Genomic DNA, 17982 nt, shown 5'->3' with positions numbered 1-17982 from the left:
TGAACGCTGTGGTGTGAACTAGAGCCCAAAATACCATTTGGAATACATTGGATGCAGTTTTCTTGTGTTCTGTAACTGCTCTGCATCTGCTCCGCGCTTGGTGTGAACAAGCCCTACGGAAATGGAATGGACACTGGTAGTCTTCAGTCTCATGGCTATGATAACAGTGCAGCCTCCCCTGTTGGGGATAGTGTGTGTGCTGTTATTTACTTGTATTCCCTCCCTGCAAGCACCTTTTTTAGTGTTTACGGTGCTGAGGCCAGAAATGTAAATAATTACAACCCAACATGACAATTGTGTTTTGAGAGAGAATACCAGTAAATCAGAAATAAAGTGATCCAAGCAGTAAGGCCTGTAGTATTATAACAATTCAGTGCTAAAAATGTCCATCATTGACTGCTTCAATACCTAGACTTGACTGTCAGTGACACAGGACGAGGCATATCCCTAATACCTGCCTGTGTTAGTGGAACGGTTAATAAGAAGGGTTGGGCGGGCTGTTTAAGGGGGTATGGGAACAAGGAACGTCTGTCCGCTAGTTTGGGGGTTTCACTGGTGGTCGCTACATTTGCAGGAGGGGATCACTAGGCTTAGTGTAATCTCTCCAGATTTGTATTTTGTGTGTCCTGTGCTATTGATGTTTTCTATTCATAAGATCATTTAGTCTATTTGTAACTTCTAAATAAAATCTTGTGTATATGGGATTTGCAAGAGCGGACTATGATTTGCTTGTGCTGTGGTATAAAGCTTTCACTTCAGCCATCTACTCCTCTCCTGCAGGCTGCACTACAGAAACAACAGGAGGCAGGATTAGGGGGAAGCGGCTCCCCGGTGAACTCTCCCACTAAGGGAAGTACAGCGGCATCCGGAGAAACCCCCTCTGTGAACGGTCAGAGTCACCCCCATATAGATGGCACTGAAACAGAAATGGAACCTGATCCCCTCGACGATATCCTAGAGAACGGGCCGAAAGGTGAGACCTGAGAGAGAATGCCCAGCCAGGCAACGTCTGTATATACATGCGCTCTGACATCACTTGTTGTAGTTGCCTTTGCCTGGTATTGGTATTGCCTGTCTGGTATTACAGGGACAGGAAGTGAAGGAAAACAACAGCAGTGGACATATCAATGCTTTCTAAAATGTAAATTAAACAAATACAATTTCATTGGCTGCAGTTCTTGTCAGATGGACAATTCTGTAGCTGGTGGCACATCGCCAGAGATGCAACTCCAAAGCTTAAAGACGGATTCCAGGAATTTTTTTTGCTACCCCTGCCCTGCATGGGTTAAGTTCTCATTTGTGTCTAGGTGCTAAAATAACAGATATACTCACCCAAAGCTCTGAGCCAGCCAGCCGTCACGGCGCTCCCTCCAGCCTCTCTCCCCCATCTTGCAGGATTGTCATTTTTCCTCCGCGTCCTCGCGCCTGTATACAGTGTATAGACATTGATGATTTATGGGACCTTAAACCTTTGTAGAGTAGGGGGAGAGACGTAGGAAGGACGGGTTTATGAAGAAGCCGGCTCAGAGCTTCGGGTGAATATATCTTTGTTTATTTGGTTCACCTAGAGACAAAGGAGCGGTTAACCCTTGCAGTGCGGGAGTAGCCCCCCTTCAAGGGTTGATGAAAACAATACTTGGAGAAGGGAAGGAGTTTCCTGGCGAGCCTGTCACATGTGATGTGGGCTTTAGGATCAGCTAATTGAAATGCATATGTTTTATTTTACACAGCCTAGAAAACCGTTCTCGATGACTAGTCTAACGTACTCTTACCTCTCCCTGCTTTCCTAAGCTCGGCTTTATTTTGCCAACATTTTGTTTTATTTTTTTAAAACTGAACTCCAGGTGCAGCCAAATGTAGCTTTAAATGAAGCTGTTACCTCGCCTTGCTCGAACACGAGGTTTGCCTTACTGCCGGCCCCAGTTTTCAGCAATCCCAAGTGAAAAGCAGCATTTGTAGCCTTAAGGTGCAGTAACTTCTTACACATGTATGTATACATGACCATTCACCCCAGCAAGTTCTGTATGAGCTGGGAGACTGGTTGTTTCCTTTCACTGTTGACATCACTATACTAGCTGTGACAGGGAGAGCACTGCATTGGTAAAGACTAGACTCTCCCTGCTCAGAACTGCGCTCCTCTGCTAGTCCAGCCAACCTGAGCCGTGAGTTAGCTCGGAGCTGAGAACAATGAAGAGAGTAGTCATCCTGCTCATCCCCAGTGGTGGTGCAGTACATGGATCTCTCCCAGTTACTGAATTCAGGAGAACCCTTTCTGCTTTGTAACCATTGCTCAGCATCCGGTAGCTGTTAGTTGCCTCAGAGATAAGTTGGCAGGACATTGTGAACAAAAGGTAAATAAAAAGTAGAAAGGAGAACACAGAGCGCTTGTGAGAGCTAATTGCAAACTGTTTTATCGCCGTTCTTGTCATCCACAGCTCTGAGGCAACGAACGACTACAGGGTGGCGAGTGTTAGGGTGCTGAATATACGCGGCTCAAATTCTCTCGTTCCACCCGATTCCCCCATGCGTGCTAACAGCGTGGATGGAGGAATCTCCACTGTTCGCTATTGTATTCAGGCAGCCGTGGCAAAGCATCACTAGCATTAAAGATGATCTAAACAGATTGTTAGCTTCAAAGGTCATCTGAACTGAAAAAACAAAATGTAATCTATTGCATCTTGCCAATCTTTAGATGTGGTGGCTGCAAAGGTTTAATGTTTTCGGGGTTTTTTATCCTTTTATTTTCACCTGATGTTCCTGGAAACACACTTCTTGTCCTAGGGTGACAACTCGCAGTACTGTATCTCACTTACCTTGCTGTACTGAGGAACAAGAATTGTCTTGGGACTTGAAGAGCTCTCCCCTCCTCTCCCATAATATAGGAGGCAGATGTTTGTAGTTCAGAGGAGACCTAGGCAGGGTTGATTACACTGAATACACAGGTCAGCACTGGATTTCTGTATTTTACTCTATCATGTATTTAACAGACCAAAAGGGAGCACATAGGAGAAGTTCATTGTTGGGGTTTGCATACACATTTTAAGCTCACATCTATATGTCACAAGTTTTAATAGCTAAGCTACATGGGTGTGTTTTGGATTATCTTTTTGTGCATCGAATAGCCTTCTAATTAGCAGTGATTAATTATTGGGGGGTGGCCATTGTTTGCTCATCAATGGAACCAATAACTCTCTATGGTGTAAGCCATACAAGTGGCACCTAGTAGCCATTGCACAAAATGTGGATTTGCATAGCTTACAGCACAGGGTGACATTTTTCTCCGGACGATTTAATAGCATGATTGAGTTGTCACCTTCGCAGGTCAGGCCTAAATTCCTTTTTTAAGGTTTCCTTCGTTCATGAAATGTACCATAAAAGCTCACTCATGGCCAGGCTTGTTCTCTGAAGGTGTCCAGCGATTTGTGGGATCTGCACCTAAAATGATGTGACCTTTCCTTCTACAGAGAACACGCCGGTGATAGCAGCTCCCTCCATGTGGACCCGGCCACAGATAAAAGACTTCAAGGAGAAGATCCGGCAGGACGCAGACTCGGTGATCACTGTGGGACGAGGGGAGGTGGTGACGGTCCGAGTCCCCACACATGAAGAGGGATCCTACCTCTTCTGGGAGTTTGCCACAGATAATTTTGACATTGGTTTTGGGGTTTACTTTGAATGGACAGACTCCCCAAACACAGTGGTCAGCGTTCACGTCAGTGAGTCCAGCGAAGAGGAGGAGGAGGATGAAGGTTGGTTGGAAGGTCTCCTGTTGTCACTTTCCTCTTACAAAGAGCCTGCAGAGCTTTGTGATGACTGTTGTGGCCAAATGCTTTCAGCTGATGGCAGCAAATTGTGGTTTATTTTATTAACATGCTGCACTCTAAAGCTCCTCACACAAGTTACACACTTCTAATAATGATTTAAATCTAAACTCCGGGCAGATATAAAGCAAATGCCAAATGATCTATTCATTCAGAAGTAATTAGGGTGGAATTAAAGTTCCACTCTACAAACATTTCTAGGAGTATTTTGGCAATAGAAGGCATGCTAGGTCTCCCTTGCTAAAAAATTCACCATGCAGTGTACATCAGGACTCGGTCAGTATGCTGAGAATAGAGCTGGGTGCATGTTCAGGGGTTGCATCATTGCTGGCTGAAGAAGAGGCTCTTGGGTCCTGGAATAAGTGGCAGTAAAGATGGTGGAGGCGTCAGTAGGAGTGCCAACTGGAGGAGGGCACACAGAGGTTTTGTGCCATGATGTGTATGTATGCTGCGCATACTTGCACATTTTTCCAAAGGTTCACCCGCACCGTGGAATTTAATTCCGATTTAAATGCAGGTCGTGTATGCACCTTAACTTGGTATGAGCTTCTTGCAATCCCCGAGACAGCAGCACTTAGACTGGGAATAGGTCGGGCTAAACTAGGAGCCAGTCAGACGATCATAAGGAACATGCCCAGAGCAGGAGCGGGCAGAATGAGCAGGCGGATGAGCTCGGTAGTATGACGTTACTCCTTCATTGTCCAGTCACAGGTGGGGGATGGGAGATGACCAGATTATATTACTTTACCACAGTATAGAAATAACAGGTTGCTCTGTGGCAGGGCTGTGCAAATCTCAGGAGTGGCTAGATAGAATTACACATCCTTTAACAGGGTGACACACTGCCCAGCTTCTTGATTGCCCGGGAAGCCAGCTCAATGCTGATTTGTTGTGAAGCCGGCTTCCCAACCAATCAGCATGGAGCTAGCCAAACAGCATGGAGCTGTCTTCCCGGCCAATCAGTTAGCCGGATGGAGAGTCATTACCCACCGCCTGGCTTCCTGATTGGCCGGGAAGCTGGCTCCATGTTCCCTCACGGCACTGCCGGTCAGAGGAAATCTCCCTCTGACCGGAAATTCCTTTATCAGGGAAGGTATCGGAACATTTGGGCGAGGTATGGGTTCTCGCCCATATACTCGGTATCGGTACATATCGGTCCATAGTTTTAACATAACATATTTTGAGCAGTCAGAGCTGAAAATAATCAATTTTGGGTTAAAAAAAAATGCGTTTGAGTATGGAATTGATCTCAAGGGGCCACAGTTGCTGCCAATTTTGCCATGTCGGGGGAGGGGATGAATGAGTGGATAAGAAAAATCTTTCCAACCTCTCTCGAGCTGTTGAATCCACCATGTGGTAAACATTCCACAGCTTAACCTCTCTTACTGTAAAGAAGCCTTTTCTATACTGATGGTAAAGCCGCCTTGCTTTCATATGCAGCTGAAGGTCCTCTTGTCCTGTGCCTCTGGATTTGCGCACTCTATACATTGACCTTGGATAACCATTTATTGGATAACCGTATGAATTTGCCACTATGATGAGCAGTAAAATCTTCCTCGATGTATCTGGTTAATCGTCTTCTTTTCTTCACAGAGAACCCGAACAGCGAAGAGAAAACCAAGAAGAATTCCAGTAAGCCTCAAGTGGATGAAATAGTGCCGGTCTACAGGCGGGATTGTCACGAGGAGGTTTACGCTGGAAGTCACCAGTACCCCGGCAGGGGGGTCTATCTGCTTAAATTTGACAACTCTTACTCCTTGTGGAGGTCAAAGTCTGTCTACTACAGAGTGTACTACACCAGATAAAGGGTGAGGGGGGTGGAGGCCAAGGCCACGGGCCGGGCTTAGGCAGAGAGTGGAACACTTTTTGCTGTATCCCATCGAGTCAGTGTTGTCCCTCCATCTCTCATCTTCCTGTCAAATTTGGTGGCTGACCCCGCTTTAGTGCAACACTAACTCAGCCCAGCGCAGTTTATTCCTTTCGGTTCCATCGAGCCTCCTGACAGTGGAAGGGTCGAAGCGTTGGAATTTAACTTCGCCCGCAACTCATCCTCCTGTACGGAAGTTTTATCACATTTTTTTTTCCCATCTTTTTTAATTAAGCCCCTTTTTTGGAGTTTTCTGATCCGCAGAGGAGGAGCAGGAAGTTGCGCGTGGGAGTGGCATGGTGTATCGGCGGGAAAGTACATTGGCTCATGAAGAATTCCTGTCTGTTTCTGGTGTTGGTGTGTATAACGTCTCTCTTGCTTTGAAGACCCGAATGACACGAAAAGCATCCATAATAATTCTCTTTGGAAATTCTGTACTGAAGGGGGAGCGGTTCTGGACGATGAGATAAGATACGGCTGCTCTTCTGATTGAACTGTGGACCCGGGCTTGGAGACTTGTGTGAAACGTGGCTGAATGAAGTGGTTCTCGCCGGATGGATGAATGGGATCCTTATTAACTTAATATTGGAGATTTAATACGGGCAGGGTAGATAATAGCCAGACTGTCTGCTGCATGATTGATTCTTCCTTCTCCTCTCCGTTATTATTACCCATAGCTATGTATGATGCCGTACGGCCTGTCTGCAGTATCCCCGCCATATCGATCCTGTTGGTTTGTCAGAGGAGTTTTATATTCTGACGTATCTAAAAAAAAATGTTTCTGGTACGCAAATGAAATGATCTCATGTACCCTGTGAATCTGATATTAATCCAATGAATTATGGTTTGTAATAATAATTATTCTCTAATATTTCGAATGCGACTCATTTATTTCCAAGGCTCCCTGACTTGACCCAAAGAGGAAACCCTCGCCTTCAATAGGTAATGGTTCGGTGAAGTAAGGGCAGGTTGGCACCATTTTCTGGATCAGATCTGCTCTGGAAAATGTTATCAACCTGCCTGCAGTTCCCGTGCATTCCAGAGCAGACATGCAGTATTTTTCTGGTCTGGTCTGCACTGGTGTGAACAGAGGCCAGAAATAGCATAGGGATACATTAGGGTGCATTTAAGGGTCTGGAAAGGGTCTAGTCTGGAGATGATCTGGATGTGGTGTGAATGGGCCCTACAAGTGTATATACACCCAAGAAGAGATATTTATGTGCAGCTTACCAGTCCTGAGATGTGGCTGCTGCATTGGTTTTCTTTTTTTCTGGCTAAGTCTATTTTCTACAAATACCTGTTGATCCTGCCAGAGATCTTGTGTCCTTTTTAACTTCCTGTGAGCTAAATTAAAATATTGAAGAGTCTCGCCGGCCTTCCCAGCTAGCTCTGTACTACAAGGCTACTCCTTGTTCTGTAATGGAGAAGAGAAGGTGTTTGAAGTCCATGTCATAGGACACAACACTGTTCCTCCATAGATGCAGTGTGTGGTCCTAAGACAGGAAGCGTGTTACTGGCAGGATCACCAGGTGAAATAAAGGACAAAAAGAAAACGAATGCAGCCGCCACATCTGAAGGTCGTTTTTGATCGTTTGTATCCTCCATCTACGGTATACGAGTAGCTCATATGAAGAAACTTCTGGGATGGAAGCTGCAACTCTTCATTGGAACGTGTGCATGGTATGCTCGCTGTTGATCCGATTGATATGGGTGGAGGAAATCTGCACTGTCACATTTCTGGCACAGATTGGTCACCGCTAGGTGTGAGAGAACATTTTCGGGTCCCCAATCAGCCTGTATATGGGGCAACTTTAGAAGTAGACGGGATTGAGGAATTGTGCTGCAGTCATTCTCCACGATATACACATTCACGTTGCACTAATGTCACGTTTATTCAATAGAAATGCGCGATCCGCGAAGTTGTGTGCTTGTCACCGCGGTTTTATTTTTCCGGGTCTGACGGATTTGTTCATCTACTTTGTTCATGTTCTGTCACTAAATCTCGCAGTTACCGGAGATAAATATTGTTTCTTGTTCTATTTCTTGCTATGACCCCCTGCAGAAGATGGCCGTGTCCACACTCTGCTGTCTATGGGGTGATCTAGAAGTAGAAGTTTATTTTGTGTTTGCCTGTTTTTGTGCACTTTCTGTTTTGGTCAATACACATGAATGTCCTATGTCTCTGTCCCCCTTTCCCACCCTCCATTGTCCATAATATGGGACTGGAAAGGTTACACGCTCTCAGTATTGGAGCCTAAAACAATCCTTTGTCATAGTTAGATGCTGGAAGTTGACTGATGAAGTATCTGCGGATTTCTTTGCCATCTGTTGGCTGGTGGTGGGGCAGTTTTTCTGGGGTCCTTTGGAACACAGTGGCACTTAGTGGTTAGCACTTCCTCCTTGCAGCACTGGGGAGAGCGGGTCTGAAGGACATCTGCTTGGAGTGTGCATGTTCTCCCTGTACTTACGCGGGCTTCCTCCCGGCACTCTGGTTTCCTCCCACATGCCAAAAGACATGGTGGGAGGTTAATTGGCCCGTCTAAATTTAAAATAAGGTCCTTAGATTGTAAGCTCCTGGGGGGCAGGGACTGATGTGAATGTGCACTGTGTGAAGCGCTGTATAAATAGATGGGGGGTCGGAGGCTCTTCAGCGGGGGTTGTACTACACAGTTAGTCCCCTTTAACACGGGCTGATCAGGAGAGGATATGCGTCAAGACACGGATGTCACTGCTGTTGGTCTATGGGGAATCTGATGTAAACTAACATCTGTCCATTTAGAATCGGATTACACCCTATGTGTCACAAGCTGACTATATTCTGTAAGGTCCTCCTCCCTGATCCGATTAAAGTAATCGGATAGTTTAAGTAGGTTCTCAATTTACATCGGCGAATATAAAGGAGATTGTTCAGTCAGATTGTTTTGTGCATGGAGGGGGGGGGTTTTTCTTGGCTTATCCCAGATATCTCCCCAAGAATGATGGGCTGAACCCACTGCAACTGTCACCGGGCACAACCAATCATTCTTCTCTTTTGAAGGATGCAGGTCTGCTCAGTGGGAGATAACTGGTGATTCGGGGAAGTCAGAAGTGCTACTTATTGCCCTCTAGCACATCGGGAATGGATCATTGCAAATCGTGCCTGCATTCACAAAAGGATTGTGGTAGCCTAGCGGGTAGAGCCAATGACGGGTACCTTGTATGGGTCATATTAGAGTATGAGGCAAGGGCACATTAGACACGGTTATGAAATGCAGAGAGATTTACTAGCAAGGACACTTGTAACTGAACCTTTAAAGATCATCTCCATGTTCCCTGACCACTTCAGTCTTTAACCCAGCAGTGACCTTGAAAAAAATTGGAGGGATACATTCATGAATTCTAGGTGTCTTCTGTGCAGTCGCATGGTCCACTTTTCCAGCTTTGGGTGATGTGTGGTCTTCAACTTTGCTTTGAATGTTGCCCAGTTCCTATGCAGCGAGTGTAGCCTAGGGGTGTGTCCATGACAGCCTGGGCTCACAGGAAGGGGTTGGATGACACTGGTCCTGGCTGTCTATGATGACACTAGCCTAGGGGGTGTGTCCATGACAGCCTGGGCTCACAGGAAGGGGTTGGATGACACTGGTCCTGGCTGTCTATGATGACACTAGCCTAGGGGGTGTGTCCATGACAGCCTGGGCTCACAGGAAGGGGTTGGATGACACTGGTCCTGGCTGTCTATGATGACACTAGCCTAGGGGGTGTGTCCATGGCAGCCTGGACTCACAGGAAGGGGTAAATGACACAGGCAAGCCTTAAAGGACATCTAAACCCAAGAACACAATGTTGTGTATATTGCAGCTGAAGGTGGTGACCGCATTAGCTTTCTTATTTCCCCGGTAATCCTGTGTGAACACACTTCCTGTCTCTGGGTGGGTTTGCTCACATTAGATCTACTGACTGGGCCATGGTTATCACCCAGACTGGACTTCAACACTCCAACCCAGGCTGAAATTCTGCCTTTTGTTCAGCATCAGTACACGTGAGGTTATGGGATTAGTAGTTTGTAGATACAATAATAAGATTGGTTTTAATGTCTGATCAGCTTACAGGAAGTTAAAAGGACACAGAATTCCCGGCAAGCTCCACCGGTAGTTTCTGTACTTGCCGAAAATGTTTGTAGCCTGAAACAAAGAAAACGAATGCAGCCATCACACCTGCTAAGCTGCACTGAATGACATTTGTGAGGTTAGGTACGCTCTGTCTCCTCTGTATAGAAGAGTCACAGGTAGGCAATGCACTCTTTATAACTGAATGCCAATTACTGATTGTTACTGTCCCACCATCTTTATTCTTTCCTCGTGAGCTCTCTGTAGCCTTGGTGTGATTTTCCTGCCCGGCCGCCTTCAAGCTGTTCCGTAATACAAGTGCAATTTAAGAATGAGATTTCTCGAGATGAATATATTTAACCCTATAATGACAGTTCTCTGTATATTTCCTATTCTTTTGTGTGTTTTGATATTTCATCTCTCTGTTGTCTGACCAGAAGGATTGTCATACACTGTAAATCAAATTCTTATGAAGCAAAATGTTTATCTTCATTAAAACCGTCATTTTCTCCTTTTTGATTTCACAATTGGATGTTGTAGAGGTTTTATTGGGTTCTGAGCGGCAGATGGTGGATCTGAAGTCTCTACACTGTGATTGTGTATAGTAGGTAACCGATCACTTGCCTTCTTTGGAGGAAGTTAGGCCGTGCACACACACTAGTATGGGCTTGTATAGAAAGGGGGGTGCACACTAGTATGGACTTGTATAGAAAGGGGGGTGCACACTAGTATGGACTTGTATAGAAAGGGGGGTGCACACTAGTATGGACTTGTATAGAAAGGGGGGTGCACACTAGTATGGACTTGTATAGAAGGGGCGTGCACACTAGTACGGCTTTTATAGGAGGCGTGCACAATAGTACGGGCTTGTAGAGGGGAGGGGCGCGCACGCCAGTACGGGTTGTAGAGGGGAGGGGCGCGCACGCCAGTACGGGCTTGTAGAGGGGAGGGGCGCGCACGCCAGTACGGGTTGTAGAGGGGAGGGGCGCGCACGCCAGTACGGGTTGTAGAGGGGAGGGGCGCGCACGCCAGTACGGGCTTGTAGAGGGGAGGTTTGTTTAGAATGCTGCAAGCAGAGCTGACAGTTGCTTTACATTTTTGAGACCAGACTCACTACATCCTGGATCTCCGGGTCAAATTCAGCAATCACTTAATATGAATAGAACTTTAGTCATTTTTACATTTGACTTCTGCAGCTTATATTCATTTTTATATAATTTTTTGTTTTAAGGACACGTGCTTTTATTTGGCACATTTTAATACATTCTCTGCTGATGTTTTTATAGCTTACAATTACAGTATTGAACAGAGTTGCACTGCTATCTTCAGGCTGAATAAGCATTTGCCATCTGAAGGTGCCCACACACCTTACAATTATCTGCAGATGTTCTGTGGTCAGATGGAAAACGTGCAACAGAATGGCCCGGGTGGAGATTACTCCATCCATACAGCTTAGATGGAGGAATCTGTTCCACCTTTTCCATCTGACCATAGAAAATCTGCAGATAATTGTAAGGTGTATGGCCAGCTTAAAAGTTATTTTTTTTTGTGAATTCTGCTCCTGCTGCCATGTGATCACTAATTCATAGCTGACCAAGTGATTATATGATTGGAAACCACTTTGATTGATTGGACCCTGACTGTTAGCAAGGGCAGGAGCTGTAAAGACACAGACCTCAGTGTCAGCTGCTATTAGATGTCAAATGGGAAAGTAGATTGATACCGTCTTTGTTGTGCAGTAAATGTTATCTCCATATTGTAGACACAGAGACGTTAAAGGCTTCAACAGTTTCAGAATGTTAAGCAGATTCTAATGGGAAGGCTTTTATACCAGCTGAATCCAGTGTGTACGAGGCCTGAGAGATTCTATCCGAGCACCAAAACAGATTAGTCCTTGAGGTGTGATGGAAAAGTCACACACCATCATATAATCATTCATTAGATCAAGTGCCTTCGAGGCAACATAAAGACATTTCTACCTCCCCCTGACCCGGCTAGTACTTGGCAAGTGTTTATAAAAGCAGCATGGCTGCCAAGCATGATTTCACTGAAGTTGGTACAAGTGCTCAGGATGGTAATTAAACTCTATTACTTTACACACTCAGAGCTTTGTATAGAGCCTGGCAATCACTGGCATTCATCCAAATCTCTCTGACCGCATGCAGGCATAAGATTGGAAGGGATCTAATGGAAAATGGCTGAAAGGAATTCAGGAGCACTGGCTGACTTTGGAAAATGATAATTGCCTGGCTTCCACATTGATCTACTGTGCCCTTGTTAAAGGCTCTCCTCTAATGTGCATGGATGTGTTGGAGACCTGGACCCTCACCGGTACCTTTTCCATCAAAGAGCCTTTAAAGGCATGTCATCTCTAACAATAGCCTTCTTGCCCACGATATCCCCTTCTAATCCCAGCATCCCTCAGTTTTGTGGCGAAGCAGAACCAAGAGCTTGTTCCTAAACATAGAGGGGTGGGACCCGTGTCTCTCATTGGCCTCCAAGGACTGGATTTTACACTAAAGTACAGAAATCTTATTTTCTTTCTCATCCATCAAGGCACATGTGCAAAAGCAGTCCAACTGAGGGGAGGGCAAACAAAACGATAACAGGCTCTCAAATGACAGAACTGGCTTAGAATGCCTGAATATTCACCTCACCTGCTAGAACTTGGAACAGAAAAACAGATGTTAGGCTTACAAACTTGGAAAGGATGCTTAAAGCCGAATAGACCACAAAGCACCCACAGAACTAGTAACATGGTCCTGGAGCAAGATGGAGGAACACAAGAACAACATCCTGGTTAAGGTGAAAGCAGAACCACCTTCAGCTACTTACCTCGCAGAGGTGATGGCTGAGAGGTAGAGAGATATATATATATCTAATAGGGTCACACAGTGGTCTTTGAAGCAGAGAGCGCCAGATTCAGATCACACAGGGGGAACGATATTAGGGGGAGGGATGGGATGTAAATCTGAAAAGGGGGAAAAAAAAAGTCTCAAACAAGATAGTCTGGGTAGAAACCGGGCTGAGAGCCAAATGCTGGGCCAGATCCAGCTGGATTCTGAGGCCCAATTATGCCATCCATGTTTAATGACAGACCTTTTCTGAAGTAGCCTTCCTAGCAAACTCAAATTCAGAAGTGCCTTTGACTCAATGACCAACGCTTCAACAGCTATGCCAATGAAGCCAGCAACCCTGAAGATGGCAAATTGGTCCTAGGGACAGAGGATCCAGGCTGCCGGGCATTTACTAGGTCACTGTACCACATGAACAATGATCACTGGAACGCCCTTCATCTCGATACACACACACTCAAGTTTGTAGTCCTGGGATACAACCTCCAGTACCCAAGTATATGAAATGCAAGTTGTTCAAGTGTGGCATAAATGGGGTCCCCAGCAGACCGTAAGGAGCCCCCTCCACACAAGAGCCAAGTGGGATCAAGTCCTGCAGTGTGATTGCATTGCATACACAGTGCGGCTTACACATCCTTTGCAGAAGACGTGTATCCAAACCTCTGTCATTGTCCTTAGTGGTGAGACAAGTTGTTTTACATGCTGGTTTGTGAGTGTGCCATGATGCCTTTCTACTGTTCAAAGCCCATTTCGTGTGCACCTTACTGTATAACTGGTAACAAATTGTTGAGTGCGTTTGTCGTTTGTTTTGCTTTACCGATTTGGTGCAGCGACGCATGGGGTTTCTCAGCTGCCAATGGGATGTGCGGGATCCCTTGTGTGTCTCCGTACCTTTAAGGAGGTGGGGCATCCTCCTGACAAGCCTGCACCCAATTTGATATCTTCTGCCCCATGTGCTCCAAGATGGAGACTCTCATAGTTTAGAGTTAGCACCGCACTATAAGAGGTGCCTTGGCGCGGCAGTGCGGCTTACACATCCTTTGCAGAAGACGTGTATCCAAACCTCTGTCATTGTCCTTAGTGGTGAGACAAGTTGTTTTACATGCTGGTTTGTGAGTGTGCCATGATGCCTTTCTACTGTTCAAAGCCCATTTCGTGTGCACCTTACTGTACAACTGGTAACAAATTGTTGAGTGCGTTTGTCGTTTGTTTTGCATACACTTAGGAAACCCAATTCTGTTCACCAGAGATAGAAGCGAGAAGCCAAACAAAACAAAGCCAAGTAATCCCCCAACTACTCAGATTTACTACAATACCAAAGGCAACGAGGAGGCCTGTAACAGGGCTCTGGCCAGAACCATCAACTCTAAAAGCACAGTGACCCGTTAACAAGGATCCTAAGCAATGTATGTGATGGTTGTTGGAGGGATTATCCTGCCATAAGAGCATAGTAAGACTAAAAGGAGAACCAACACTTTGGTGAATATTCAAGGTGCAAAAGCTAGGCCAGAGCCACAAACTGGAAGTGCAAAGGACCCAAAGCAATGCGTAGAACCTAATGGATTTCACACAGACTTTTTAGACCAGAATGAAGATATTTAGGACCCTTGAGATCTAAGTGGAGGTGGACGTCACCTTTTGGTCTGGGAACTGTGAACGGGTTGCAGTAGAACCAATGGAACTGTTCTGCCACAGGCACTGGGACAATGACACCCAGCTCCTGAAGACCCGTTAGGGCTGCACAGAGATCTGCTAATCTGTGTGGTGACAAAGGCAGGATGAACGTAATGATTTTAGGAGGGGGTTGGGAGAAACACTAGCTTGTAGCCCCTTGAAATCACTTCCCCCACCCAAGCATTTGAGATGCAGGCTGTCCAAGTCCTATAACATGTCCTCTGCCCTATAACCAGAAGTGTACTGCCATGTGGACCAAATTCCTTCCGATAGCCTTAGGCCTGGTTCACACCTGGGCGTTTAGTAGCGCGTTCCTACGCTCTGCAAAACGCTCAAACACCGAAATCCCATTATTTCCTATGGGTATGGTTCACACCTGGGCGTATTACAGGCCGTATGAACACGCTACAAAACGCCCTACGCCCAAAGAAGTACTCAAGCTTCTTTGGGGCGTATTTGCCACGCATATCCATTGGGACACAGCCAGATAGCCCTCGGAAAACGCGTGTTTGTCGCGTGTTTTTTTTTTTACAGCGAAAAAACGCGTGACAAATGCGCATATTCGATACGCCTAGGTGTGAACCCAGCCTTAGACCAATCAGGTGAGTCTGTCAGATTAAGGTCCTGGCCAGGACAGGTTGCAATGCGGGGCCTGCCAGGCAGAACAGAGTTCTTGAGAGGTCTCCAGCCATTGTTGGTGGGGTCCTTAAAGGGAGGTGCTTCCTCCACCTGAATGGTTGATGTTTTATTAAGCCTGCTGGATCCGCAGAGGCTGCAAGCTAGACATGTGCACTGGCAAAAAAAAAATTTTGTTTCGGATTTGTGTTATTTCGTTTTTCGGGGTTCGGGTGTGAAAGTCAATTCGGAATTCTGATTCGGAAGAAATTCGTTAGTGATAGTTCCTTCGTTCGAACGTTCGTTTAGTTTCTTATTCGTTTGCAACAAAGTGAGATTTAAGGGGAAAAAAATGTTTTTCTCCTTCTCTAAAGGCACTTTGCTGCAACGAACGAACAAAATGACAACGAACGTTCGAACGGACTACCGCTAACGAATCTCGGAAACTGAGATTCGGATTCGTTTGCATTCGTTATATCTGTAATTCGGATACATCCGAAAATTCGTCCAAATTTCGATTCGGAACGAATCGTGCATGTCTAGCGCAAGCCACAAAATCCTCCTCAAACGGGTACAAAGCTAATAAGATGCTTGGGAAGTACAAACACCTTGTCAGGTTTTTCCAGTCCCCATAAAGGAAGACCACAATGGATGCACTGGGAAGGTCTTGGGGCCGGGTTCCTTTAGGGCTCCTATGACTGCCATGTCTAGAATCAGACATGTTGCAGTGCAAGGAAGAAGTCAATTGGGCCCATGCTAAAAGGCAAAGCCTCAGACCCGAAAGCAACCTCAGGGAGCAGATGTAGGGTCAGGTGACCAGGTCACTTAAGGTGCTCAGCACGAATGGACCAAGGATTAGGTTCCAAGTGGCTTTTGCAAGCATGCTGGTAGTAGGAGGGGGTTTTCCTGAACTGGCCTAGTGTCTACTCCTCCTCTAGGCAGCAGTATAACCCAACAGTCCAGGACTTCCTGTATCCCTCAATGGATGAGAAAGAAAATACATTTGGTTTTTGGGTTTAGGTAAAGTTTGAAGGGGGAGGACCAGGCATCTCTAGGTGTTAGTCCTTATGCAGGACCTAGCGTTTTAAACATTAAAAATGGTAGAAAGGTTTGCTTTAGAATCAGCTGTGTCCTGAATACTTTCCAGCAAGGGATCAGCCCTTTGTAGCAATTGCCACCAATGACCTTCGATCCATCTCACCGCAGACAATGCTCAGTAATGAAAAACCCTCTTGAAACAAAACAGAACTCTTCTTTTAATGGCGGCATTCCAATACAAAAAGCAAAATGTTCACGCTGTGGCACAACGCTGGACAGAATGACATTCGCAAATACTTCCAGCTTTTCCTTAGAGGTTCAGAACTTAACTTTGGGATTAAATAAATGGAGAATATTTAAAACAAATATAACAATGAAAGTTCCTTCCTGACAGTTATACAAAAACAAGAGACGCAAACCTGTATCTCATACAAGGATCGTATTTTTACACATATATACGGCACTCGGCGGCTCCTCTTCCTGGAAGGCTTCTGCTGGAATACCGCCGCGGGCCTTCCGGTGAACAAGAGAAAAAACTGCATTAAACCACGAGAAACCAGAAACAAAAGCGTGTAAATCTGTGCTGCAGACAACGCCCGGGGAGGACAGGAAGTCATAGCCCTCAGTGGTCCCTGATTTGTAGGGACTGCCCCTCCTTTGGCAATCATAGCCTCAACTGTCCCTGAATGCAGGAACTGGCCCTCTTTTGGACCCAAATCCCTTTATTTATTTTTCCTACTTCATTGACCCTCTTTTTAGTCTGATGTACAGCTCTCTATAAAACGTGTTACACCACATCAAAGCTTTCATCTGACCTCCACAGTAATCAATTTCTTTCATATGAAAAGCAAGTATAAAGGTAAAGTAGTGGTGAAAAAAAACAACCCACTAGTGGGTATTCAGTCCTTTGTCCACACAGGTGGGGGGCGCGGCAGGGGTGCGCGCGCAGAGCCGGGGGCACGGCAGGGGCGTCTGCAGCAAACATACACTTACATTTACAAATACATCCACTTACCTTCAGTAATTGAAATATTTGGAAGGATTCCTCTGTATTCCATTTATTATCTTTAAGACACCTAAGAAAAGAAAAAAAAAGAAAAATGAATTGCAGAGGCAGAGCCAGCTGTACCCTCCCCCGTCTGTTCCTCCAGTCAGCACTGGAATATCGGAGAGGGGGGAATCCCTGCAGGGAGCCGTGAGTGACAGTCACGGCTCTCTGCAGGAAGATGATCGAGAAGTGAGCGAGCGACGGTATGTGTTTGCTCACTTCCCGATCTATTGAGCCGACCTGTGACAGTCTCATTGTCACAGGTCGGCTCTAACTATGGGGATGAGTGATTTTCCCTCGCCTCATAGTTCTCCTTTAAGGACTAAAATGACGATCAGAGTTTATTGAGTTTACAATTGCGAGTAAATTGATGACGAGAGTCCACTCCTTCCATTGTGAGCATAATGTGTTTGTGTGGCCCCGGGATAGTGTCCGGGAACATGCCGGTGGTATGCACCTCGGTGGGAGTGTCACCTTTTATATGTTTCCACATATCATTTCTAATAAAAGAAGACGGTTTTGATGTGACTCGGCTGCGCTCCCTTCATTGTAGTCTGACACGTTAACAGTCCCACTGAAGAATATGATGGATGGTGGATCACTGCTGCGTTGTGCTGCGTTGTGCTGCGTTGTGCTGCGTTGTGCTACTGACATCATTACAGTTTAAACACAAAGTCGATGAGGACAGTTCTTCTGCATCTGAAGCTGGACATACACATTGCAATCTGATTGCGATTCTACATTTTCCTGAATATTTACAAAAAATGATGTCATTCATGGGCGGGGCCTCCTAAATAATCCACTCAATTTGTTTCCTATCAGCCACCCGCACAGCAAGAAATAAAGAGAGGCTGTCCGTGTGTATTCTACAGACCGCGGCTACCAGCCAGTGACCCCGGCATGTTACTGTATTAAATGTAGAGCTTTGCTGATTGGCCACTAGAAGGCGCTCTCTATTGCTCAGCGCTGTCACACTGCT

At 45.8% G+C, this 17982-nt stretch overlaps 1 protein-coding gene across 2 annotated transcripts in view; it reads left to right on the top strand.

The window, feature by feature from the left end:
• Positions 1-6405, top strand: part of ACBD3 (acyl-CoA binding domain containing 3) — a 30896-nt gene extending 24491 nt beyond the window's left edge. The window contains exons 6-8 of one of the 2 annotated variants that reach the window (XM_018568380.1): positions 781-973; positions 3465-3749; positions 5415-6405. In XM_018568380.1, the coding sequence (XP_018423882.1) occupies positions 781-973; positions 3465-3749; positions 5415-5626 (690 nt within the window). In that variant the 3' untranslated portion in view covers positions 5627-6405. Of the gene's footprint in view, positions 1-780; positions 974-3464; positions 3762-5414 lie in introns of both variants that reach the window. The other variant, XM_018568372.1, reaches the window with a different exon arrangement.
• Positions 6406-17982: the final 11577 nt, after the last annotated feature.

Source organism: Nanorana parkeri, unplaced genomic scaffold (assembly GCF_000935625.1).
Source record: "Nanorana parkeri isolate BGI_ZX_2015 unplaced genomic scaffold, ASM93562v1 scaffold31, whole genome shotgun sequence".
NCBI classification, from domain to species: domain Eukaryota; kingdom Metazoa; phylum Chordata; class Amphibia; order Anura; family Dicroglossidae; genus Nanorana; species Nanorana parkeri.
This window is presented reverse-complemented; position numbering and strand designations above follow the sequence as displayed.